We start from the raw sequence: 27729 nt of genomic DNA, 5'->3' as shown, positions 1-27729 counted from the left end.
CAGCATCACAAAATTCTTAAAATATGTAACAGTGCTAATCTTTGTCACTGAAATACACAGTTCCCTAAAAATTAGGTAAGATTAAGTGCAGTTTTAAGGATTCATAGGTAAAAAGAGACACAACTGCACATGTAAAATTGAAACTGGTATATATATGCGCCTTTGAAAACATTTGCATACCTTTTTCTCAAGATTAACTGTTGAAAAAAGTGGTCAGGTATTAACTGTCTTCTGAATTATAGCACAAAGTTAACTAGACAGGGCTAACAAAATTAAGTCCTAGTGCTTAAGTCCCTAAGTACCACTTAATTTTACATACATTTGCTTCAAAACCAATATATGTCTCTGGGGACCAAGTATAAAATAACCACCTTTGCCTGAAAAATATCCATCACAATCCTTTCACAAAAGACATTTTTACTTAAAAAAATCTACTCAATGAAATGTAAATACAAAATGACTGAAAAGTTTGCCTCTAGTCTGATAGAAAAGCCATTTCTATTAACAGTTATGTACTTGCTATTTCAGTTTCATACTTCATAGCCTTACATGGCTGTGATTTTCCTCTTCTAAAATGTATAGTTAAATCAGGCACAAAGTCTTAAGCTAAGTCATGCTACAGTGCCTATGAGAAGTATCTTATTTGTGAAAAGACACAAAAACCTATTAATTGAATGAATAAATTGCCTATTAACAGAAAGCAATGAACAGTGAAAGGGTAAACATACATTAAAATGGGGGGAGTATTTGGAAATGCATTTTGTACTAACGCCATTCAGGTTTGTGTGTGTGCATGCATGCTCAGCTGTATTCAGATTTATTTCTCAAGATACTATGAAATTTTGTGAAGTAAAGTGGCTCAGTCATGTCCAACTCTCTGTGACCCCATGGACTGTAGCCTACTAGGCTCCTCTGTCCATTGAATTTTCCAGTCAAGAATACTGGAGTGGGTTGCCATTTCCTTCTCCAGGGGATCTTCCCAACCCAGGGATTGAACTCAGGTCTCCCGCATTGTGGGCAGATGCTTCACCATCTGAGCCACCAGGGAGGCCATGAAATTTTGTGGATGGTACTAAATTCTAGTTTAAAGTTATCTTTGTAGTTTTTATTAATTGAGAAACAAGGTATTATCCTCATTCAGAAAATACTGCTATTACCAATGGGATATGCATCTGAAAAAAAGACAAAAACCCAAAACATGAGATTTTGGTAGTCTACCTACTACCTCTCACATGGTATTCCTTGCAGTAATAAATTTATTGCTACATGTACCTAAGTTCATATAGTATGAACAGTGTGCACATATCTGGAAGCTTTAACATTAACAGTATATGTATCTGTATAGGTATCAGATAGATATCTGTATGTGTATCAGAATCCCAGATCTCCACTTTAATATATAAAGACCAGTTTTTAGCCTGTGATCCTGAAAGCTCTTTATACAAAGTTCATTACACAGAATATGAATAGAACTCACTCCATACTATTAATTGTCTATAACTACTTCCGTCACAAACTCCCTTTTGTGCTAAAATCTGAGGACGGACGCAATGCTTTATGATCTGCTACATGAAAATGTGATGCTGTAGATTCCTTTTTATCACATTCTAAACCACTTAATGGTCAGAATGGCCTAATTCAAATATTAAAAAAATATAACAATTACACAAATTTGCATCAGTCCATCCATGGTAGGTCTATAAAGTGAAGTTTCTCAGTCGTGTCCAACTCTTTGTGACCTGAGGACTGTAGCCCACCAAGCTCCTCCATCCATGGGATTCTCCAGGCAAGAATACTGGAGTGGGTTGCCATTTTCTTCTCCAGGGGATCTTCCCGACCCAGGGATCAAGCCCAGGTCTCCCACATTGCAAGCAGATGCTTTAACCTAGGTCTATAGTATTATATAAATTATCTGTGCAAAAAGAAGTTAATATTATAATTTAATTAGTTTGCATTAGAAAGATTTTGGCAAACATCGGATCATGATAGTAACAATTATTGAGTACAGGATAAAAAGTGCTGACTGACGAAACCCCATAGATGTTAAAGAAAATAAAATGGTCTTAGGTTTGGGAAAATGATCTCATTAACAAACTAAAGGGAAATAAGGCTAAAGCCACAGTTCCTCTGTGAAGGGCTTACATTATAAGTTCCTAAATCACAAATCTTTAAAAATGAAACTAAATCATCAAATAATTAAAATTAGATTACAGAGACATACTATGTTAACAATGGAAACTATACGAGAGCAATGTGTGGGAGAAAAAAAAAAAACAACTAAAGTTATGTGTAAGTGGTCTTGAAAAACAAGTGCCAATGTCAGATTTTTGTACCAAGACAGGGTAACTGCACTGTTAACAATACAGAACACCTTGGAGAGACTGCAGGTTCAGTTCCAGATCACCACATATTACATATGTGCAATATGACATTAATATGCCATGGAAGTGCTTATTACAACAAACTGAGTCACAGAAATTTATTGGTTTCTCAGTACATATAGGGCTTTGCTGGTGGCTGAGACCATAATCTGCCTGCAATACGGGGAGACCCGGGCTCAATCCCTGGGGGTTGGGAAGATCCGTGGGAGAAGGAAATGGCAACCCACTCCAGTATCCTTGTCTGGAGAATTCCATGGACAAAGGAGCCTGGTGGGCTAGTCTATGGGATTGCAAAGAGTTGGACATGACTGAGCAACTAACACTTTTACTTTCAGTACAAATAAAAGTTTACACTGCAGCTTATTAATTTATTGTGTATAACAGTATTACATCTTAAAAAACAAAAACAAACATTAAGAATAACATGTGGAAAAATAACGTTGATAGACCTGCTTGATGCAGGGAAGCCACAGGCCTTCAATTTGATAAACATCCAGTGTCTGCATTTTTAAACTGTACTTTGCTGAACAAGTCTATCGGAGCCATTTTTCCAATAGCATTTGCTTGCTTTGTGTCTCTGTGTCATGCTTTGATAATTCTTGTAACATTGCCAACTTTTGCATTATTATATTTGTTTTAATGATCTGTGATTTTTTTATATTAATAGTGACTTCCTGAAGACTGAAATGATGGTTAGCCTTTTTTTTTTTTTAGCAATATCTTTAAGGAAGGAATGTACACTGTTCTATAGACATAATGGTACTGTACACTTAAGACTTCAAATATAGTGTAAATAAAACTTTTTTATGCAACAGGAAAAAAAATTGTGTGACTTGCTTTAGTGGAATATTTTGCTGTACTGCAGCTGTCTGAACTGAACACTCAAAATATCTGAGGCATGCCTGTATATGATTTAATTTTGCATTCTGATTTTTTTCATATTAATTATTTTTTTGCATTCTCTGAGCATATTTTTTTTCCTAATGGAAGACACAGGCAAATTAGATGAAGGCTGTCCTATACGTAAAGAATCGTGGGTAATGAAAATTACTTTCACACTATAGCATTTTCCTTTTAACTTACTGATTAAAACTGGTTTTCAAAATCAAATGCTTGCTGTAAATAAATAATACCTCAAATTGAAATGTTTCATTATTAAAGTATTTAGAGCTTTTTAATAAAAAGAATGAAATAAATCTTTCATAGAAAGTATGAAAGTATACTCCCACTGCAGATGGGAGACTTGGCTCCTGATAGTCTAAACCTTAATAATACTGAACTGTCAAGAACTCAATTTCTCTATCAACTGTGAAGTTATCGCTGATTAAGATTTACAATCATGTTTCCTTAGCTTTCACAATTCAGAAACACTTTAACTTCTTTATGCAGACAAAGAAACTAAGGTTCAGAGATTTAAAAATCATATAATTAGGGCCTAGGTGACCTGACCTTTTACATTATCCTAACTGCCTTAAAATCCATTAGGTTAGCAAATAACAAAAGCAGCACTGTATTCGTATTTGAAAATTTATCAGTGTCAAAGGCCCCCAGCCCACTTTTTTCGTGGATTTTTTTATACTCTTTTAAACAAGGTTATCAAACTTCATCATACATGATTATAACACAATGGATCTCCACAATGGTGCTTAAGCGGTATTTGGTACAACTGCTTTACCTGCACTGCTAGCACACATGCATGCTGGTGATACTTTATTAGGTTGATGATCTATCAATTCAGTAATTACCCTTTCATATAACACCATCCATAGTCTCTTTTTGAGGCTAAGTATTTGTGTCACTAAACTCACAGTAGTGCTATCAGCACTCAGTCCTGTAATCGGTATTAAGAGAATCCTTTAAGTGTGTCTTTTGTGATAGTTAATTCTAATAGATATTTAGTAAAAATTCTCAAGTGAGAAATAGTCAGAAGACTTTCACAGAAAAACATTAAAAAAAAAGGTCTGTATTTGGAATTTATTGTATCACTGTTTTTATTTACAACTTTATTGGCAAAAAAGAAAAGGGAGTAGTTTCAAACAGTTTAACACAGGGCATTGCAGTTGATCTGTCAGATTAATGAAGTTTCATTTTAAATGTCCATCTAATTGTCCAAAGATATACAATACTGAATCTGCATATGCAGTTTCCTTGATGAAGTACAGGCTCATATCTTAGGCAGTCTTTTAAACATATAAATACAAAGGAAATAGAATCACTCATTAAAAACTGCATTAAATGAAGGGTAATTTAAATTTATGTTGTCCTTGTAACAACACATGCCCAATGAAAATCAAAAGCTGGAAAAGTAGTTTACACTTCCTATTTGAGTGGACAATTACAATCAATCATTTCCTGCAATGACCATTTATCTTTAATTTGTCATGAACTACTCTGAACTTACTATGAGATGTAGCCAAAGTCAGAAAACAAGACGTAGGGAGAATATTCCTTTTTTGGAGGAACTAAGCTCTCCAGAATCAGCATGGGAAACAAACATCCTGTTGAAGAGTTTTAGGTGGAAAAAAATTAATATAGTCAATTTCAACTCTTGCTGAGTTGGCTCAATTTTTTCATTACTTGTTTGGTGTCATTCTGCTAAATCAAGTGTGTTTAATTCTTCTTCTAGTTCATCCAAATCTTCCCCAGTAAACAGATTTTCATCAACAGGAACAGCATCGATGGCTCCATTTTCCTGTCCTTCCCCTTCATTGTCCTCTTCCAAATCACTTCTCTCACCATTTTCAGCCCTACCTCCGGAAGCTTCACTTAATTTGTTTTCTAAAAATAAAAATTAAAATTGATAAGGCCTAGAAAAAGAAAACACTAGTCCATCAGGAATAGTTACAGACTGATATACTTCTTTTCCTTTTTCCATGAAAGCCTTCCTTAAGATTACTCTAATAAGAACTGATTTTTCTTTTTTTGAGCTTATCTGTATCATTTTTCTAAACCTACTATAAAATATGTCTTTCACTGAAGACAGCTGATTGTTCAATGGTTCATACACCTGAGGGCAAGAGTTATCTTATACAACTCTGTATTCTCTACATGACCCAACAATTAGGTTTTCGAAGTCAACCTCCATGTATTTTGATAAATGATCATGTGATCTAGAAAATGTTCATGATCCAAGCAGCTACTGAGTTTTTGGTTTTACAAATAGTAAAGTCACACGAGTTGTAGTGGTATAAATACAGGAACATTTGTCATCAAATTGTGGGAAAAAAACCCCTGGGGTTGTGCAGCTACTTCTTATGACTGACAAAACAAAAATGCTTCCCTTTCTTGTTCAATGACACCCATAATGAACAGAAGAGAATTTTCAATAGCTTAAAGTTATTTCATACATCTCTGATGACAAATTCTTAGGAATTAAAACCTCTGAGGTACTTGCAATTGTGCCTATTACCACCAAAGCCCTACTTCTAAAAGGAGCAAATTAGTTTGCAATTGGCATTAAGATAACAAACAGTCTGATAGCATTCTCAAATCTCAGGAGGGCAGGCCAGTTTTTCCAGTTATTACTTATTCCTTCAGTGTAAAAATAAGGTTTAGCTTTTTTTTCCCCTCTCAACTTTTGTCTACCCTTTTCTTTCACAGCAACTGTGCCAAACTTTTAATTCTCACTCAAGACACAATTAGATATAAATTGTATTAGCAATCTTTTATTTCCAAATATACATAAGTCAGCCTCCCTTCCATTCTTGTTCTTAATTGAAGTTAACTACTTACAGTTCCAGATTTTGATTCTATATCTATTGTTTCATCTTCAATTTTTCTGTCTTTTTCAGATCCTTTTTCTCTGCCCAACAGATAATATTTAGATTTCCTATATTCTAAAAGACCCTTCCCTCATGACCATGTCTCCCTCTAAAAGTTCTTAAAAGTGAGTGATTTATATTCACTTTTTCTCCTCATTCCTCACACCACTGTAGTCCCAATGAAAACTGTGTACTCTATTCTTACAATTCTTTCCCTAGTCATAATTATTTCTAATTCTCATCCGACTTAATCTTCCTGAAATTCTGTTCTTCTCAGTAACTTTCCCAAGCTTTTTCCTTTCTACTACTCTAAAACATTAATGCTTTCAGCAGTCTGTCCTAGAACATTCTCATCCTATGTATTGTGTCTGAGTGAAATCATTCACTGTTAACTATGAATCCAGATGACTTTCAAACCTTTTCCTCCTGGGAATGTCTATACAGTATCCTAGACAACGCCACTTTTGATAACCAAAATATCTCATATTCGTGTGCTCCCAAACTGAACTCATTAGCTAAATGTCCAAACTCATCTTCATTCCCTTCAAGTTTCAGTTAACGGCTTCAATATCCAACCAGCCACCCATTTCCACAGCCTCCACTATTTACTAGCTTTATATTCAGCCAAATCATATATTTATGTTACTGGTCTGGTACCTGAGCCATCTAAGTTTGCCAAGACTGGTCTAACCTCCTTTAGACAGTTTCTTAGTTTGTAGAATTACACGAAAATTAGCATACTTACCATCCTTTTCTGAAGTGTATGTGCTGAATCTTTCAAGACTGGCTACAGTAATACCTGTCTCATCTACATCTCTTGGGATGTACAGGCTTAAATCTATGTCATTTACACTCACTGAATCATCAACCTTTAAAAACACATAGAAAAGGAGTGTTACTAATAAAAATAGTTTTCATAAATTACTTGCCCTTTACCTCTGACATTTATCTTAATGACAGAAAATTAAATAGTGCCTAATGAAAACAAATGACTACTGCCAAAATTTACTTCTTTTATACACTTTTGAGAAAGGAATAGAAATATCATACTTGACGCTTCTTCCTGACATCATAGTTTTACATACACAATATATTTTAATCTTTTAACTCAAAGGCAGAAGTCAGAATTTTATGATAATCATATGAAAAATCAAAAGCTATTTGCTATTTTATTAAACAATATAGTTAAGTTAAAATATTAATATTAATAATATTAAGTTTATCTATCACCAATAATTCTGCTGCTGTCTTCTGCTCCCTTCTCTGTACTTTTTAGTGTCTCTGTCTCATGATTTTTTTTACTATAAAGTATTAAACAAAAACCTTTTTTTGAGAGGGAGAGTAAAACATTTCAGTTAATACACTCAAGCATTTAACACTATATTAGGCACTGTCCCAAGCTGTATAAAGTATAAACAAATATGAACTCACTAACTCACTTAATTCTCAGAAGCACTTTGTGACTGAAGGGATTATCATTATGGCAGTATTATGGATGAGAATGGAGGCCTAGGGTGTAGCTAATTTCCCAGGGCAGAGTAGGGATTTGAACCAAGGCCTCCAAGTTAGTACTCTTGACTATACTGCTCTGTTGTCACGCTCTACTGTTTCTCTCAATCCACATGAGAAGATGAAGTGCCAAAGCACTGTTCTTACCTCGTCACCACCTGTTCCCTGGGTGTAACGGGTATCATCTGCTTCCTCATCATCATCATCAACCAGTTCAGGACGAAATTCAAACACCTCACGACCACTGATCTATTCAAATACACACATATATCAACTCAGGACAAACTTCAAACATTTCTTAGTCACTGGTTTTATTTTTAAAAAGCCTTTATTTTTTTGGCGGTCCCACAAAGCATGTGGGATTTTAGTTCCTCCATCAGGGATTGAACCCATGCCCCTGGCAGTGGAAGTGTGGAGTCTTCACTGCTGGACTGCCAGGGAAATCTCTGCTGGTCATTGACTTCAGACATATACATAATTAAATAGAGAGAAAATCTTCCATAATACAGAAATTATAAAATGAAAGAGAGAATAGAAAACCTATTTAGGATTTTGGGACATACCACTAATGCTTTCCCAGCTTTGAAGTCTGCTTTCCTTCTTTCTATATCTTGCTCAAGTTTATCAATCTTTTCTTGTCTTTTTCTTTTCTTCCATGCAAGAAAAGATTCTAGAGTGATTTTGGTAACATTTGGACCTAGGGCAGAACGCTGCAAAGATAAAAAAGTTAATTTTCTCCCCCTAAAGTTATCGAGTCCTTGAGTCCAAGAGTGGTGAAACATACTTGAAAAGCTGTAGTGGAGTTGTCTCCTTTCACATGTTAAAATAACCAATAAATAACTAGGTAAAATGGTGAAAAAATAAAGACATCAAGGAAAACATCTAAAACTTCAATCTGAACACTAAGCATTTTCATGAACTGATGTACCAGTATATGACTCTTATGAAAACAATTTATTTGATAAGCCAGTGGCTAGTACTTAAAAAAACTGTTTCACAATCCTAAAATATCATGATTATGGCTAGGTTTACATTTTTGACATGTGAGAGTAATCAAATAAAAAGTAAGGAAGCTTTGAGAAAAATTCATATTATTTTTTCCCTTTCATAACAACATGCTATTGTTGCCCCCAAGTGGTAAATATTAGAATTTCACAGTACTGCTATAGAGTTTTATGGTAGGAAAAAGATACCAGTTACCTCTCTTTCAATTAGATCTTCTAATGAAATTTCATCTTCTTTCTCTTCTTTCTTTTTATCTTTTTTCAAGACAAATCCAGGAGGAAGTGCATGACGATACATGCAAATATCACCCCCTCCAGGACATACCCAAAACCAGCCGTATTTGTTGTTTTCAATAGCTTCAAGGAAATGCTTGCACACCTAGAGAGACAGTATTATTAATACACAAGTAGTGGCTCAGGGTGGTCCGTTTCCAAGGTAAATGCTTAGGTATATATGGAACAGGTACATTCAATTCACATCTTTTTTAAGCTAACCACTCAGGTACAGAATACCTTGTGTACAGAAATGTAAATATACATTAATCTTAAAATACTTAATACAATGGTAACTTTCCTTTAGAGAGGATTTGTATAAAATACTTATTTTTGACAATGCTCTAAACTGAATTATACAAAAGGATTTGCTGCCATTTAGTCTTTGTAAATGGGATCAAAAGACTGGTTTTTAAATATGAGAAATTAAAAATGGTTACAAGTAAATAAAACCAGTAACTTTGTTTTGGTTTGATCTTTTCTAAAAACTAACCACATGCAGTAAAGATACAAACATATTTCAATTATCTGAAATTACAGTCACAAATAAGAAGGAAAAATTAACTAATAAGCAATATTCTTTTCCTAAAAGGCTACAAGAGATAAGTAAAAACAATATTCTGAATTTTTCTCACACAGCAAAGCTTTTCACTTGTAAATATACTACAGAATGAGTATGTGGACATGAATGCAGCATCTGAGAAATAAGGCTCTGATTTGTAAAAGTATATTTCCTGGAATAATACTAAAACCATTATGTACCAAAAACTCATTCTGCAATTCATATGTAATAATATTTTTACCTTTATAAGTAAATGTCTCTCTACCATTAAAACAGAGTAAGTTATGAATTAGGGTAGTTTAACAGTTCTCCCTCGATTTGTTTTGTATGAAAAGTTAAGAATTCTTACATGAAAACGTGTACTCATCCATGTTTAAGCAAGTAAAACCATCTCAGAAAATAGCATTTGAAGAACTTTAGTCACATGATTTTCAAGTAACTTTTGACCAAGAATTATGTATAACTGACACTTGTATATTCCAAACACAAAGCCTGATCACCTTATCTTTATGAAAAGATCCAGTAACTTAAATAATAACCTAGTAGAAAATAGCAGAAATATCTTGCCACATAACTCTCCCTAATGATAAATACCAAAGCAACTCAATTCAAGAAAAGGACATACTATTTGAGTTTTTGGTTTTTTCTTTTCCGCCTCACCGTGCTTCTTGTTCACAACTTCTTCCAGCTTTTTCTCATCCCAATTATCCATAGTATCTAAATAGAGAGAGATGTGGAGACTAAATACTGTTAATTTTGTTTACTGTCCCCAAAATACATTGCATATATCCTTACACAAGAAAGCCGTATTATAAAACTAATGACCTAACACATTTCCTTTAAAATACCAAAGGTAAGAATAAACACTGTTGTGAGATTTTCACCAAATCTAAGTAATTCAGGCAAATGAGAAGGTAGTACTAGAACAAAGTGTGAAAGACAAATACAAAACAAGCCACTGGTTTTTAAATATCTTCATTTACTTAATCAAAGGCCATAATATGATAAATTCAGATTTTACAAAAACAACAAACTATTCTTCAGGACAAATAGTCCTACTAAGACTGAAATGGTCTTCAAGCTACTAAATATATTAGTAACAACAAATCAAAATAAATTTACTTTAAGAATATATCTTAAAAAAAAAATACCTTTTTCAAGTTCTTCATCTCTTGCATCAATGTAAACGCTTCGCTTTTCACATTTTCTCTCTAGAGTCAAGTCATGAGAGAACTTACACTTATCTCCCTTAGTACACTGTCCTTGCTTGAAGAATGCACATACTACGGATTTGGGATCTGCACCTAAGTCAAATAGCACATGGTATTTACATTAAAAACTGCCAGATAACAAAGTACAGCTTCTTTCTAAGATATAATTACTTTTGGTTAATTTGTTATTTTCTGTTCACTGGTGTGAAAGGAAATACCACACACATAGGTGAATATTAAGACATTTCTTTGAGGTTCTTTCTATAGCATATTACATCTGTATTTGATTCCTTTATTCTTCCCAAAAAAGAGAGCAAGGGGGTAGGAAACTAAGTAAGCACATATGTTATTCTATAGTTACTTGTCTAGTTGGGAGTCAATGAGGTAAGAGGCAAAAGAGAAATATAAATATAAATGTACTTGCAGTGCCAAGAGTTTGGGATTTGCAGTTTTTATAACCACAGGTTTGTTTTGTCTACTACCAAAGATCAGAGATTATAAATCAACTAGTAGAGTGCCAAAATCCTTAAAAGTTTGCCCTTATGCGGGGTGGGGGCTAACGGCTGGATTTAACAGTTGTATGACACAGCCATACACATATGTAAAAGGAATAACAAGAATCAGCATAGATAATTTTGACAGAGTATTACTTTCACAGCATATACAACTGCCGAAAACATTTAAGAGTTTTCAAATATGAATTACATTGGTAAAAACACTTTTGAAACGTAAAGCTTACCTTTACTTATTTTTTGAGCAGCAACTACAGGTTTGAACAACTCATTTAGCTCTTGCAATTCTTTCTTCTTGTCATCTTTCTTCAACTTCTTTTCAGCTTCACTTTGCGCTACCTATAATATTACCAGGTATGATATATAAATTTGATGTAATATAATAAAACTGTTTTCACTACACAGTAATATCTATATCACTGACATAACAAAGACAATCACATTTTACATGTATATAGTTCTTACTCCTTAACATCAATGTTATAATGGCCTTCCAGCATACATTAAATGGTGTGTCAAACTAGTAAATGAAATTGCTAAATCCTGTAGAGCAACTGACTCTTATAAAAAAACCTATACATGGTACCATGCCGAGTTAAGAGCGTATTTAAAAGCTTACAGCAATAGCATTTATTAAGCATATGCTACATGCCAGCATTTTTAGCAAATGGTTCTCACCTGGGAATTTCTTCTTGTGACAACAACCTACTCCCCAGAAATAAGTAGGTGCATTTTGAAGATCAGAGATATAAACATCCTAAAATGCACAGTCCCACACAAATAAAGAATTGCACCAACCCAAATACCTGTAAGTACCCTTGGGAAAAACACTGGGCTAGGTCAATGTGGGAGACCAAACAAAACAAAACAAACATGACATAAAACGTAGCTCCAGGCACACAATTTACATACCTAATATGATTAGAGGTTTCATCCAAACATTTATATGTCAGGTCCTATGTTAGATGACAGGGAATACAAAGATGAAAAGACAAAGATGCTTATTTAAAGAAGCTCAGAATCTAGTGGGAAGACAGACATGTCAGCAACTATAATATAATACACGGTGCTCTGGAAACAAAGAATGCTTATACGTCTAAGAAAATTAGACTGAGCTAATACTTTATGGATGAATTCTTTCAATAAGCAAGAAATGCAGAAACAGAAGCTCCAACCAATGCAAAGATGAATCAGGTATGATAGACATCAATGAAAAATGTTGACTGTATCAACAGGTGGACAGGGTGAGATTCAAGAGTTTAAAGTAAGCCAGTGACACAATCAGACTGCATTTCATAAAGATCATAATAACAACTTTTTGAAGAGTGGACTGAAAGGAGTCCACAAATGAAGGCAAGGAAAATTAGGAGGCTAATGCAATTGCTGTAGCCAAGAAAGCATAGGCACTTAAAACAGGCATTAGTATCAAGGATGGAGAAAAGGTGGAAGAAAGCTGTTAAGGAGGTAAAACTGTTAGGACTAAGTGACTGACTGGACATGAAGTATCAGGAAAAGGGAGGAGTCTAGGATTATCATTTGTATGGTTAGTGATGCTAAACAAGACTGGGAATACAGGAGGAACAGGTTTCATGGCAGGAGGTGGAGATGAGCTCAGTTTTAGACATACTTGGTATGAGATGCTGACAGGGCAGAAAGGTGGAATTATTTAGGACGACACTGGACATAGATCTTGATTCCTGGACAGAAGTGTGCTTTGAGATAAAGATTTTAGAAATAGCTGCTTACGGATAATAAACTTTGGGTGTGTATGAGATTATGCCCGGGCACCATAAAAAAGTATAAGAGCAGAGAACAGTACCCTGAATAATATCAATATTAAACAAGCCAAAAGAACCTAAAAAGTCTGTTAAAGGAATAAAGAAACATCAAAGAAATAAGTAGAAATTCAGGACAAAAAAGTATTAAAGGGAAAGGAAATTTTAGGAAAGAACTGGCCGAGTATTATAATAGGGTTAAAGACATTCTAAATCCTGGCTTTGATGATGTGGTCAGATGTGTTAAAACAGAACAATGAAAAAAGTTTTCTAAAAATAAAAATTTAAGTCACTTTATTTTTAATAAAAGTATTCTTTGTATCAGACGTTTGTGGGGACCAGAACCATTTTTGCAAGTATTTATGTTAGAAATCAAACTATTGTTAAATAAAGTATGGTTTGTGTACCCCTACTTGACAAACACACCTTGTGACATGGAAGAGAAGGTTCAAATTTAAAACACTCAGGTTTCATGGAGTTCCACATGGAGCACGGCAGTAAAGCAAGAATCAATCCCTGGCTGCTCCTCTTTCTACCCTGAGTTTCATCCCACCACATGTATGCGGGGAGACAGAAGAAGCAGAGGAGGACGTGGTTTAGATCCAGACTCTGCCCATACTCCCAGCACATACCCTCTCTGTGACTACGTCAGCCACACAGGCAGTAAAGTATATCCTAAGATGGACTTGGGGTAAGGGACTTTGAGGCCCTGAGCTGGTGTGGGGAGAAACATGTCTAGAAGAGACATAAAGTAGGGTCCTCCTCTGCAGCACAGGGTTTGGTAGGGGTGGAGGTGGGGGGAAGGATCTTTGCCTGGCTCTAACAGTAAGACTGCTGCTCATTTCCAGTGTTAAGTGTGGTGGTTAAGATACCTCAAGTTCACAGATAAAAGGCCAGTTACCCAAGAGATTATCAAAAATGTATTACTGAAAGTACTCGCAAGTCCACAAGACATTTTATGGCTTTCTCAGGTTGATGACATTTTAAATTACCAGTCAATATACTTCCCACTGGAAGAAAAAAACAGGAAGAGGAAACATGTTTGAAATGAATCTTTACATTATGCCGGAAGATTTACATTATCTTCTCATTTAACTATCACAGAAACCCTACAAGGGTAATTGACCTTTCACTGTACTACAAATTGAAGACCAGTGTCATTAAATACCTGGAAAAGGAAATGGCAACCCACTCCAGTATTCTTGCCTGGAGAATCCCATGGACAGAGGCACCTGGTGGGCTACAGTCCATGGGGTCGCAAAGAGTCAGACAAATTTAAGATCATTAAAAAAAATAAGATAGAGGGATGCATACTCCAAAGCCTGAGCATACATTTTTATTAGACCAGGCTACTAAGTCAGCAACGTAGAAGATCAAGCTTTTGGCTCTTGAGTCAAACCGTGTATAAGAGAAAGAAAAGTGCTGGAAGTACTAATCTGTAGACAGAATCAGTGATAGAAGTTAACCATCTTATGAATACATATTCTGGTATTTTCAGATGGAAAAAAAAAGTGTTTCCAAATTAAGGAAAAGGAGATATGGTGGTGAAAAAAATACTTTTAAAAATAAATGTCTGTGTCTATAAAATCCTAAACTCAAAGCGAAAGATCTACATTAAAAAAAAAAAAGAAATGAGAATACAGAGATTTGAAGAAAATGTGTCTAAAGTTTTTTGAATGAGTTGCCAATTGATAAAAATAATTCCAAAATTCATCTAGAAAAATAAATGCCTAAGAACAGCCAAGAAAAACAGAAAAGGAGTAACATCTTAAAGGAAAGGACTTGCCTTATCAGCTAACAGAATATGTTACTAGGCTACTATAATAAAAATCGATGTGGTACTCGTTTAGGGAAAGAAAAGAGAATCTACAAATAGATCTGAATATATATGAGACTTTAATATATGTCAATAGGGATGTTTCAATTCAGTGAGATAAATGATGCTAGCTATTTATTTGAAAGGAAATATCATGCAAAATGAATTTATATGATAAATTATAGACTGTAAATAGTCAGAAAAAAAATCTGGGATAAACACATGATCTAGTGGCAGGGGAGACCGCTTCAACCATCTAAAAGAAAAGCTAGACATATCCGACAGTACAAAAACTAAAAACTGTTGCACAGCAAAATGTAACAGAAACATCACAAATTATCTGTATCTCTCTAACAAGTTGCCAATGAACAGACAAAAAACCAAAAAAGCAAAGGATCTGAATAGAAAAGTCAAAGAAGTACAGACTCCAACAGTCAAAAAGCTTAAGAAAATTTCCAAACTCACTAGGAATAAGAAAAAGAAAAATGAAGTATCACTTAATCAGATTGGAAAACATTAAAAAGAGCTTTAGTACATATAACTCATGTACTACAAATGAAAATGTGAAGTATTACAATCTCTATGAAGAATGATGAGCCAAACTTCTTAAAATTAGAAGCTCATTTCCCTTTATTTAGAAATGCGTCACCAGATAATTTATGCTACATAAATAAAAAGCACAAATGCACGTAAAAACACCAGTACAACAGAATTTCTTGTAGAACTGTTCTTAAAGTCAGAAAGCTGGAAACAAAGTGATTACTTATAAAGAGTAAAAAGATGGATATAGTACATCCACATCATAGAACAGTATGCAGCCATTAGAATAAATTAGAGCTATATTAAAAAATGGTTTCAAAGAATATCTAGAAGATATTGATTGCTGAGTAACCAAGACAAGATGCAGGTAAGTTTACAGAGTAGGATTCTGTTTTGAAACACAATTATAGCACCAAACATTTTTATCTGCAACAATGTTGTATTACATCCATATGAAGAAAATGCAGAAATTTAAGTTACTTACCTGACGTGGATTCTGTTGACCAAATTTAACTTGATGAGTGACAGCCTTGATAAACTTCTGTTGCTTTGCTCCTTTCTTATTCTTCAGACCAAAAGTTTTGTCCTAAATGAGAAACAGTATTGAAATATGTTAGCAATTTATATTAACGATACATTAGGATTCAATACATACGTAAAACTATCATCATTAAACTTGTTAGTCTATGATGCTTTTTCTGAATTGTTTTAGAATATCAGTATTACAGGATATGCAGAGTTGTTACAGCAGGATAATTAGTTCAACTGGTGGCTCAGAGGTTAAAGTGTCTGCCTCCAATGCGGGAAACCCGGGTTCAATCCCTGGGTCAGGAAGATCCCCTGGAGAAGGAAATGGCAACCCACTCCAGTATTCTTGCCTGGAGAATCCCATGGACGGAGGAGCTTGGTAGGCTACAGTTCATGGGGTCGCAAAGAGTCAGACATGACTGAGTGACTTCACTTTCAAATAAGTAGGGGAATGCTTACTCAACAGGGTTTCTGATTCTTAAGTATAGGATATCTGAAAACCTTTACCCAGAGGGTAGGCAGGCATCCTAAATCTTCTAAATCTTACTTTACCTCAGAAAGCATTTTTCTCAGCAAAAAATGAGGGATTATGAACTTACTACTAACACATTTTGGGGAATACTGCATAAGCAGATACATTAAGTTCTGAATTGGTTTCTTGGGTAATAGAACTATCCTCTCTAAACAATTAAAGAACTCAAATTTAAAAAGCATGCATTACTAGCTGTTGCTAAAAATGGAAATATTAAAATTGAAGTATTCCTAACTAAAAAAGCAACACTTTAAATTTGGAATATTATCAAATAGTACTTTGAGAAAGCTATTATTACAGTAGCAGCTATCACTTGTGGAATGAGCATAATGTGCACTAAATGATAGTCTTGGACTACTTACGCTATAGTAGGATGAAGAGTGTCCCCCCAGATTCATGTCTAACCAGACCTCAGAATGTGACTTTATTTGGAAAAAGGTCTTTGTAGCTATAATAAATTGACACACTGGATTACATATCCAATGAATAGTATCTTTATAAGAGAAGAAAAAGGTAAACAGGTTTAGAGAAGGCAATGTGCAGAAAGAGGCAGAGAGATTACAGTAATACAGCTTCCAGGCCAAGGAATGCCTAAGAGCTGGAAGCCACCAGAAACTAGGAAAAGGCAAGGGGAGATTCTTCCCTGGAGTCTTCAGAGGGAGCACTGTCCTGCCTGTACCAGATTTCAGATTTCTAGCCTCCGTATCTGTGAGAGAATGAATTTCTGTTTTTTCAAGTCACCCAATTTGTGGTAATTTGTATGAGAACCCTAGGAAAGTAACACAGGAGGCTAGACTGAGTGAGCTTCACCCCAAGGTGAAAAGCCTATCAGGAAACCACCAAACACTGGTATCTGAACGTCTTTTTTCCTGTCTTTTCTCTTTCTCTTGAGAAGGATCTTTCAGCCAGGAGAGCAACAAGCCTGGCTAGAGGACTGGAAAAGAGAGCAGGTAGGAGAAGGTGTCTCTTAGTTTACTACATAGACACCTTAGTGGCTTTTTCCAGGCTCACATTTTAACCATGTCTCCCACATTATTTGTACCTAGTTACAGAAACAGAGAGGCCTCCTGATTTATAACCTCCACCCTCTTTCTTGCAGGGGTAATAAATAAAAACTATCAGCTATTTCTGTACTTTAATCCCTCAATTTTCAATCACTTGCCTTCTGCATTACCTAGTATGTGCCATGGTTGAGTTTCTGCAAAATTTTGCAGAGCAAATCCACTTACTTCTCAATGGCACACTCCTAGGTGGGCACTCAGGCCCAACTGCTCTGTTCTACTAGATCAGTTATGCAATTTATCATCCATCCACTATCAGTTTTTGTATGCTGAGGTTCAAAATTATAGATGTCTCCTAATTTCAAGTCAGAGTTTGGATTTCTTTTATACTCTTGTTTATAAGTGAGTTTCCAAAAGGAAGAAAGAGGCAAAAAGGTCTTAAATTCACCTGACATCTTTGGAGAGGCATTCAATCTGAAATAAATTAAGTGGCTATTTTAAAGCCTTTATCCTAGATATTATTTCTAAGGGAAGGGACAGGATAGTGAGAAGAAAGTTATTATAGGTAAAGAATACTTACATACATATGCGAACAAACTGGAAGTGGAAAAAATTAATAAAACATATCTTTCAATGCTCTCAAGATCACAGAGTTCAAAAGGATTTTAGTTCTAAAAGATTATTTCTCATTGGGAAACAGCTCTTTGTTCATCTCATCTATATCCATCCATATAGCAAAACTTCAGTTTCCCTACTTAAATGCCTATGCTTTAATATTGCATTATGTTACAAAATTCTACATGAATTTCCTACAGCCTATGCATATAAAAAAAGGTAGTAGGTGGCATATACAAACTGATATTCTCTGTATTTTTAAAAAAATATGGTTGGCTTCCTTTGTTTTTATAGAGTTTAACACACAATCCAGTTAGAAGAAAAAAATGGTAACGGTAAAGTGACGGAGATGACGACTGCATACAGCAACCAGGTGTGAAATGCCATAAAGTACTTTCCTGCTACAAAAAAATGAGGTCTCATGAAGGGAGGGAAAACCTCAGATTAAAGTATTACTAGCAGGAAAGTACAACACCATCTACACATGCCTCGCCAGAGAAGAGCCTGTCTGGGGTTCAGTTCATGCTTTCCGTATTTTCTTGTATTTCTTGTAGAGAGGTATAGGCTCCAGATCCCAGAAGAAAAACAGTTTTCCAGGTTTAATTACACTGCATTAGCACATAATTAACCACTCGAAAGAGATAATGAATGAGTTGTATTTTGAAAGTCTCTAATTAGAACTTGGAAATTATTGTTTTTTCCAGAGATAAAGGACACTTATTTACATCTAGCATTCATTAAATACAAACTTCCAAATATATAACTTGATTGAATCCTCTTAAAGACCATATTATCTCATTCTGTAAATGTGAACATTGAAACTCAATTCTTTTGAAGTAACACTGCTAATAAGGGGCAGGCTGTACAGTGTAATGATTATAAGAGTATAAGCTCTGGAGTTAAGAGTGCCTAAGCTCCAGTACCAAACAGAACTGGACAAATTACCTTCTTTGCCAGTTTTCTTATTTGTAGAGTGGGTCACAACTTACTAGCATCTCAGGACTGCAGTGCAGGCCAAAACTTATTACAAGGAGGTGGAGCACAGTGGTTAACAGGGACTCGGGAACCAAAATTCTAACTGTGCCACTTGCTGCCTTAATAATAACCTTCGGCAAGTTATTTAACCTGTTTCTCTTTCTTCGAATGCAAAAAGGTTAATCTTACTTACTTCAGTGAGGAAATTAAAGGAGCTGTGTAAAATTTATCACTTGTAGATGCCTTGCTTCTCTTCCTTTCTTTCCACCAAACACTGAGACCTGTGTCTGGTTCAGGTATTACTTGAGTCTAAGCAAAGTTCTTGTTCTTTCCATGAAAAACTACTTCCCAGAGAAACCAGTTAAGTTACAGGGTCGGTTGGTACACAAAGTTTTCTGAATACTACACTGTGGACCTGATACACCAACAGTACCTCTTGAAAACAGGACAGTTTGCAATCTGAATACTTAAAAGCCTCCCTTCTCCCTTCTTGAATACAGGAGAGACCCTTATCTCAAGATTAACCTGGATTTAAGGGTTGAGGGATAGTAGATGGGAAGACTAGAGGTTACACTCAACTCTAGGGAAATAGCGGTTCTCATTAGATTAATAAGGTTCCAAAGGTAAGGTGATAAGGAAGGAACAGTGTGTGTTTCAGGCATGGGAAATAAAATACAAAGGCGTTTAGAGATCAGGCAGTAATTCTAAAAGGATGGCTCCCAGAGGCTTCAAAAGCCTTAACATTTAGTGAACTCCAAACCTGACTTAAAACTGACACCTTCTCCCTCTTCTTCTTACCCTTAAGTAATCCTACTTCTTTTACAGACCAGCCTCTACATCTTAAATTCAGATATTTGAAAAAAGGAAGAGGGTGTGAGGGCAGGTCAATAATAAAGAGTGCTCAAAGGTAACTGGAGTCCTCCTTTTGTTCACCAGTGTGAACAAAGGCCAGCACTGTTCTACCTCAGTTTCATCCCCACATGCACTCTTAGTATATTTTTTTTGCCCATCTATGCAATGGATATTTTGCTTCTGGTTAATCCAGCTTCAAGTAATAAACAGTTGTCATTAGCTGAAGTTTTTCACTGGCAACAAAAAACACTTCTTTCTCCATCCTTTACATACCTGGATCCTGTCCCTCTAAGTCTCAATTACTACTTCTTTGCTGCTACAAGGCCTTAGCTGGACATCCTTTATTTGCCTGCCCTAACCCAGATTATCTCCCCCTTTCCATTAACAAACCTTCCATTTCCCAAAGCTGATTTGTTTATTAAATTTTAGCCAAAGAAAGCAAATAGTATATACCATTTGAAACAACTGTATGAATGCTTAACAGAACCATAACCCTTTCTGATATACTCATTGCATAAAGAAAGCGAAAGTCACTCAGTCCTGTCTGACTCTTTGTGATCCCAGGGACTGTTAGCCAACCAGGGACCTCTGTCCATGGAATTCTTCGGGCCAGAATACTGGAGTGGGTAGCCACTCCCTTCTTCAGGGGATCTTCCCAACCCAGAGATCAAACCCAGGTCTCCTGCACTGCAAGCCAATTCTTTACTGTCTGAGCCACCAGGGAAGCAAATACTTATAAATGCAAATGAATTCATGAAATTTTGGGGAGTTTAAACAGGGAAAGAAAAAAAATGCAGGCACTATAAATTATTTTAAGTGACAGAAAGTAAGCACTGTATAAACAGTGCAGGTCAGTCTGATTAATTTCCCTAACTAGTTCTTAATAGTAATAAATTAACAGCTGTTATTAATTGAACATATGTCAGGTACTTTACATGTCATCTCATTTAACCCACAGTTTTGGAATGATAGGAATTAGCTCTATTTTGCTAATGAGAAATTGTGGTTTAGATAGGTCAGGTAACTTGTCTAAACTAGTTTGAAATTTTAATGCAAAATATGGGACTCAAACCCAGATCTATCTGGCCTCGAGATGGTGCTTCTTTCATTAAATTATGCTGCCTCTCATGCCTCTTTTTACTTCTCAAAGTTCTCAAAACCTATGTATGCTGCTGTTCTACAGTGCATGTCTAAGACAGCGGCAGTGGAAGCAACAGAGGTTTAGAAGAGGGGACAGGTGGGTAGCGCAACCATTTATTTTAAAATCTCTTCAAAAGCGCTGCTTAAAAGTATACGTTCTACTTAACTATCAATTTTGGTGAATTTAGAAATTTCTGGTCATATGCCTATAAACTTTCCAAAATTAACCAGACTCTGAAATGTTATTAACTTTTCACATGTCAAATATAGACAATACCTTTTCCAAAAAAATTATGGTAATAAAAATCAATTATCAGTATGAACCAGATTTCAACTGCCACATGTTCACTGTAAGTTTGTTGCAAAGTATACTTTACTGTCACTAAAAACATTATATGACTCAGCAATTCCTCTCCTGGGTATACACCTAGAAAAAACCAAACCAAATCACTAATTTGAAAAGATGCAAACCAGTGTTCACAGCAGCATTGTTTACAATTGTCAAGGCGTGGAAGCAACCTACATGTCCATCGCAGACGAACAGATAAGGAAGATGTGGTATATATACTGTGGAATACACCTCAGCCATAAAAAAGAATAAACTGTTGCCATTTGTAGCAACATGGGTGGACCTGAAGAATATTATACTAAGTGAAATAAGACAGAGAAAGACAAATCACTTATATGTGGACTCTAAAAGTACAAAACAAAAAAAGATGATAAAAAAAGCAGACTAGCAGTTATGGGGGGACAATGTAGGGGTGGAGGAGTGTGACGTACAAAATATTGTGTGAGATAAGCTCAAGTACAACATGGGGAATATAAATATTTTGTAATAACTGTCAATGGAAAGTAACCTTTAGAAGTTGTATATAAAAATTAAATTTAAAATGTGTAGAATTAAAAAAATATATATATAACTTCATCTTAACTTTTAAAGGCTTTGGTAATAAAAAGCCTTTCTATTAACAGTATTCAAATTATGCAAATTGTACAAAAAAATGAAAAAGTGCTTTTCTGGATGAAATGGAATATACTGTTCCCTAACCAAGCTGAATAACATAGTATTCTCTATAAATCCAGTTTTGCAAAAAAATGATAAAACTTAAACCTACAATTTACAATACTGTGGTTCCTCTCTGGTGGTAGTAAAAATATAAGCAGCACACTACCATTTAAAAAAAATTTACTATTAAAAAAAATCACTCATCATATATTAAATGTGGGGCAGAAAGGCTTAATTCCACTATTCTAATATTTTTGGCTAAAGAATACAGCTGTCTATTTTCCATTTTTCTTTGGTGAAGTCTTCATTAATGAAACTAAAGTCCTCTTCTCTTTACCTTAAAAATAGCCTTGTTACAAGATGAATAAATCCATAGCTATTATTTTTGGTTAAGGGAATACTGTAATTTTCAAATACAACTGCTTAAAACAAAATTAAGTATTTATTTAAAAATAAAGACTGTACACAGATAAAACTCAATAATGCATAAAGTATATTTAAACTGTCATGTAATATTTAATTCCATGTCTATATGTGAGTTTTACTTTGCATTATGGTTGAATGTCTTAATTCAACCTCAGCAAAGGAAGCCAACAAGTGAAATGCCATCCCTAAAATGCCCTTGGTTTACATAGCACCAAATGCCATCAGGTAACCATCCCCAGAGATTTACCAAGTGTCCAGAGTCCAGATTGTTCAAAAAGGTACAGCAGACACAGATGTGAAGGTGACAATGATTGTTTTCAAATCGCTAGCTATGCTACTTCAAGACAGTTCTTAAATAGCACAAATTGGCGAATATATGTTCTGCTTCAGAGCTGGAACTGGCCAAAGCTACTAGAATTCTAAAAAAGCATGTTAGTTAAATCCTATCAACACACTAAAAAATTCGTGAAATTTTGACAAACACAAGTTCTGATTAGGTTTATACAATGAAACCCTGAGGACTTCCACTGCTATTATTTTTCAAGGCTATAAATACTGAACATTAAAATAATCATTTACAAATAAATATCTCATTTCAAAACACCCAACATGTTTTTCGTGTTCCTAATGAAAAGTTAGTTATTCCAGAAACGGCTCTCCATTAATTATTCAGATATATCTCATGTAGGAAAATGGTCATGGCTTTTCCAACTATTTCTAACGCACACGAGGAACTGTTTATTATGAGAGTGATTACTAGCAGGAATTCGGGGAAGGAATACCTTGTTTAGTAGCTGAGTCACGTCGGACTCTGGCGACCCCGTAGACTGTAGCCCTCCAGCCCTTTGCCCATGGGATTTCCCAGGCAAGAATACTGGAGTGGGTTGCCATTTCCTTCTCCAGGGAATCTTCCCGAGGCAGGGACTGAATCCGCGTCTTCTGCATTGGCAGGCGGGTTCTTTACCACTGAGTCACCAGAGAAATCCATATGATACGTTTATGTTATTTCAAACACGGTTCACTCTCTTAAGGAAATTCACTGATACAGTCGTTGGACTACAAATATAAAACATTTAAGAACGTCAGTAGCATCGCTCTGCCACTAAAAGGCAATAGAATCAGTGAACTAAATGAATTTACATAAATATATAACAAATTCAGATACAACACAACACAACTAGTGACAAGAAACCTCATCTCCCTTAAAATGTCTTTCGATTTAATTTATTCCAGAACCTATGCGACAAGCGTCATGTACAAGACGGTGTGATACGATATGAAAGAAATCTCCTCTCTTCACGTGACCTGAAACAGTTTAGAGGTGGATCGAAAAATGTCACGAAGAAGTAATCTGTTGGCTTGAAAGAAGTAACCACTACTCCTAGGTGATGGGTAAAGAAACACGAAACACAAAGGCTCGTAATAAGTCGACCTTCCAGAAAGAGTGTGGTCCCAGACAGTTCAGCGTATTTTTCTTTTTTAACACAGGCCTAGAAACGTCTTCAATTTCGGTGACTAGAGGACACAACCCTGTGAGGGCACTGGGGTGGGGGTGGGGGTCGTTTCGCACGGGGGTCCGTGAAGGCGGCTGTGTGGGGCGGAGAAGCAAAGGCTGAGTGCGGGGGCGCCCGCGGCGTCACTATAGCGATGAGAGGCAGCGAGCGTCAGTAGGAGGCTGGAGAAGGGGCTGCGGGCACACAGAGCCAAAGCAAGGGGCACGTGGGCCCGGAAGATGCGAACAGGAGTAGTCTGGGAGCGGGGAACCGGGAGACGGCTTTCCTGAGAACTCGCGGCGTGAGTGGGGGGAGGGGACTAGGTACTCACTTCGATAATCTTCTCCTTCTTTTTCTGCTCCGCCTTTTTGCTGCCCCCGGCCTGAGCCTGTTTCTTGGGGGGCATTGCGGAGACAGGTCGCGCCGGCCAGACTTAAGCGCAGCTGGACTCCCTCAGGGACTCTGGCCCCGCGGTAGGAAGAGGAGGAAGACGCGCGCCGCCGTTGCCGCCGCACCGCACGTAAAGCTACTCGCTCACGCGCCGCCGGAATGCGGCCTTTGCGACAGGTTGGTACTGCAGAGCATTGTGGGTAGTGAGGAGCGGAACCCGGAAGCGAATCTGCGCCTGCGTTTAGGCAGCGGCGGGCCAGGAGGGGGCGGAGACGAGACGTGGGAAAATGCGCGTTATACGTGCTGTCGCTCAGCCGCCTGGCCTTTGCTAGATTGCCGAAGGCTCGGTCATAGTTGGGGGGAACAGATTGGAACCCACTGCGTTTGTGTTGTTCCTACACAGTCTGTTTCGCTGACGATGTGCGACTTTTGCCCATCTTCGTCTCGGGTGGAGGCTCTTGCCGGCTGGATTAGCAGTCATCTGTATTATCTCCATTCTGGATGACGGCCGAGCATCAAAAGCAACTCAAGGCTGGTTGGAGGGCCAGGGTACGGAGTTAACCTTCTTCTCGTTCCCAGGTGGAGCAGGGCTAGCTTACTGGCGAGTGCGGCGTGCACTCAGATTATTGTGGAGGTTTATGAAGAAATGGAGGAAGTTTCCTTTTATTTGAGGAGTGCCTAACCGTGAACTCCTTTGGTGTATTAGATTTATCAAGTTAATTTCAGGCTTTAGGAGAGTGCCTAGATGATTCCTAAAATCTTTGTAATGAGAGGTTACCAGACCTAGTTTGAGGGTGGAGGGCACATGTCAACAACTTTCTTTAAATGCTTCAGTTCAGTTCAGTCGCTCAGCCGTGTCTGACTCTTTGGGACCCCATGGACTGCAGCATGCCAGGCCTCCCTGTCCATCACCAACTCCCATAGTTTACTCAAACTCATGTCCATTGAGTCAGTGATACCATCCAACCATCTCATCCTCTGTTGTCCCCTTCTCCTGCCTTCAATCTTTCTCAGCATTAGGGTCTTTTCAGATGGGTCAGTTCTTCGTATCAGGTGGCCAAAGTGTTGGAGTTTCAGCTTCAACATCAGCCCTTCCAATGAATATTCAGGACTAATTTCCTTTAGGATGGACTGGTTGGATCTCCTTGCAGTCCAAGGGACTCTCAAGAGTCTTCTCCAATACCACAGTTCAAAATCATCAGTGCCTTGGTACTCAGCTTTCTTTATAGTCCAACTCTCACATCTATATATGACTAATGGAAAAAACCATTTCTTTGACTAGATGGACCTTTGTTGGCAAAGTAATGTCTCTGCTTTTTAATATGCTGTCTAGATTTGTCATAGCTTTTCTTCCAAGGAGCAAGTGTGTTTTAATTTCATGGCTGCAGTCACCATTTTATTTGGAGCCCCCCAAAATAAAGTCTGCCACTGTTTCCCCATCTATTTGCCGTAGAGTGATGGGACCAGATACCATTTAAATGCTTGGTAATCCAGAAACAGTGACAGAGTTGATGGACATGAATTTGAGCAAGCTCTAGGAGTTGGTGAAAGACAGGGAAGCCTGGTGCGCTCAGTCCATGGGGGTCGCAAAGAGTTGGCTACGACTGAGTGACTGAACTGAACTGAATCCAGAAACTAGTTGGCAGAGCATACACACTATTTCATTTGGTTATCACAGTGACTTTGAGATAGAAGTTGCTACTGTTAGCATTTTAAAGTGAAGCACAGAAGAGAAACATATTCGGGATTCTAATAAAGGTGGAGCTAGAAATTCCAACTTTAGCAGTTAAACTTCAAATGGGGGCAGGAGGAGGCAGGCCACAAACTTTAAAAGAATGCCATAGCTGGAGGACTTGTGCCAGAAACTGATTAGAACCCAGTAGGTCCAAGATGGTGGCTAACTCAATGGTAACAAATCAGCTTGCTAAATCCATCAAAGACCAAAAGTGGGTGTTGGTCCAATTCTGGGAAATCCCTGCTCCTTGCCACAAATGGGCTTCCTTGGTGGCTAAAATGGTAAAGATTAGTCTGCCAGCAATGCAGAAGACCTGGGTTCAATCCCTGGGTCTGGAAGATCCCCTGGGGAAGGAAATGGCAACCCACTCCAGTATTGCCTGGGAAAATCCATGGACTGAGGAGCCTAGCAGGTTACAGTCCATGGGGCTGCAAAGAGTCCCACGGGGCTGAGCAGTGAATGCTTTTCCCCCAAATAGTGGAATAATCCACTCATTTGCCTATGAAATTACCCAGCCCATGAAAGACTAACCATGCCGTGTTTTGGAGCCACTCTTTCTGATATGGCCCACTGGTGCACACCTGTCGAATGTACTCCTCTCCAGGTAAATCCACTTTTTACCTACCTCTTTGTCTCTCACTGAACTCTTTCTGAAATAAGACTGAGCTTCATTATGTTCTGAAACCAGATGAGTGATTTCAACTAAAATACCATGGGTTCAAGTCCCAATCTCAGTCACACAGCTTCCACTTCAAAGTCTAAATACATATCACTGATAATACAAAGTGAAGTGAAGTGAATTGAAGTTGCTCAGTCGTGTCCGACTCTTTGCGACCCCATGGACTGTAGCATACCAGGCTCCTCTGTCCATGGGATTTCCCCAGGCAAGAATACTGGAATGGGTTGCCATTTCCTTCTCCAGGGATCTTCCTGACCTGGTGATGCTGAGCAGGGCCCAGGGGACTCCTGGGCATGGAGGCCTTTTTGTCTGGCAATCCTTGTAGGCATGACTCCAGCCCCTATGACCGTCTTCAAGTTCCAAAGGGTGGAAGAAGTGAAAGTCACTCAATCACATCTGACTCTTTGTGACCCTGTGGACTGTAGTCTGCCAGGCTCCTGTGTCCATGTGATTGCCCAGGCAAGAATGCTGGAGTGAGTTGCCATACTCTTCTGCAAGGAATCTTCCAGATCCAGGGATGAAACCTGGGTCTTCTGCATTGCAGGCAGATTCTTTACCATCTGGGCCACCAGAGAAGCCTAAAGTTAAGTTGCTTGCTCAGTCGTGTCTGGCTCTTTTGCGACTCTGTGGACTGTAGCCCACCAGGCTCCTCCGTCCATGGGATTCTCCAGGCAGGAATACTGGAGTGGGTTGCCATTTCCTTCTCCAGGGGATCTTCCCGACCCAGGGATCAAACCTAGGTCTCCCGCATTGCAGGCAGACGCTTTGACCTCTGAGCCACCAGGGAAGCCCTAGAGAAGCCTGAAGGGTAGAACAATTGCTAATCAAAGGAGAAGCAGCAGCAGAACCACCTGAGGTAAGATAAAAGGGACCAGAGACTCATCAAGATTAAGGAGACAGGACCACCTAAGATGCGGCACACACCCTAATCTCAGCAACTCCACTCTTTTGAAACTGCAGAAGGAGGACTGAAGAGAGTTATTGCCTTGATCCTTAGACATGCCCTTGCCTGA

At 37.3% G+C, this 27729-nt stretch overlaps 1 protein-coding gene across 1 annotated transcript; it reads right to left on the bottom strand.

The window, feature by feature from the left end:
• On the bottom strand, positions 4341–24542 carry ZC3H15 (zinc finger CCCH-type containing 15). The gene is made up of 10 exons (XM_005675879.2): positions 24244–24542; positions 15829–15930; positions 11441–11552; positions 10642–10794; positions 10116–10207; positions 8852–9034; positions 8215–8361; positions 7799–7900; positions 6888–7011; positions 4341–5159 (listed from the first exon to the last, which is right to left on the bottom strand). The coding sequence occupies exons 1-10, from the start codon at positions 24316–24318 to the stop codon at positions 4969–4971; spliced, it is 1281 nt and encodes a 426-aa protein (XP_005675936.1). The 5' UTR covers positions 24319–24542; the 3' UTR covers positions 4341–4968.

Source organism: Capra hircus, chromosome 2, assembly GCF_001704415.2.
Source record: "Capra hircus breed San Clemente chromosome 2, ASM170441v1, whole genome shotgun sequence".
NCBI lineage: Eukaryota > Metazoa > Chordata > Mammalia > Artiodactyla > Bovidae > Capra > Capra hircus.
Note: the sequence above shows the minus strand (reverse complement) of the source record. Positions and strands in the feature narration are given on the sequence as shown.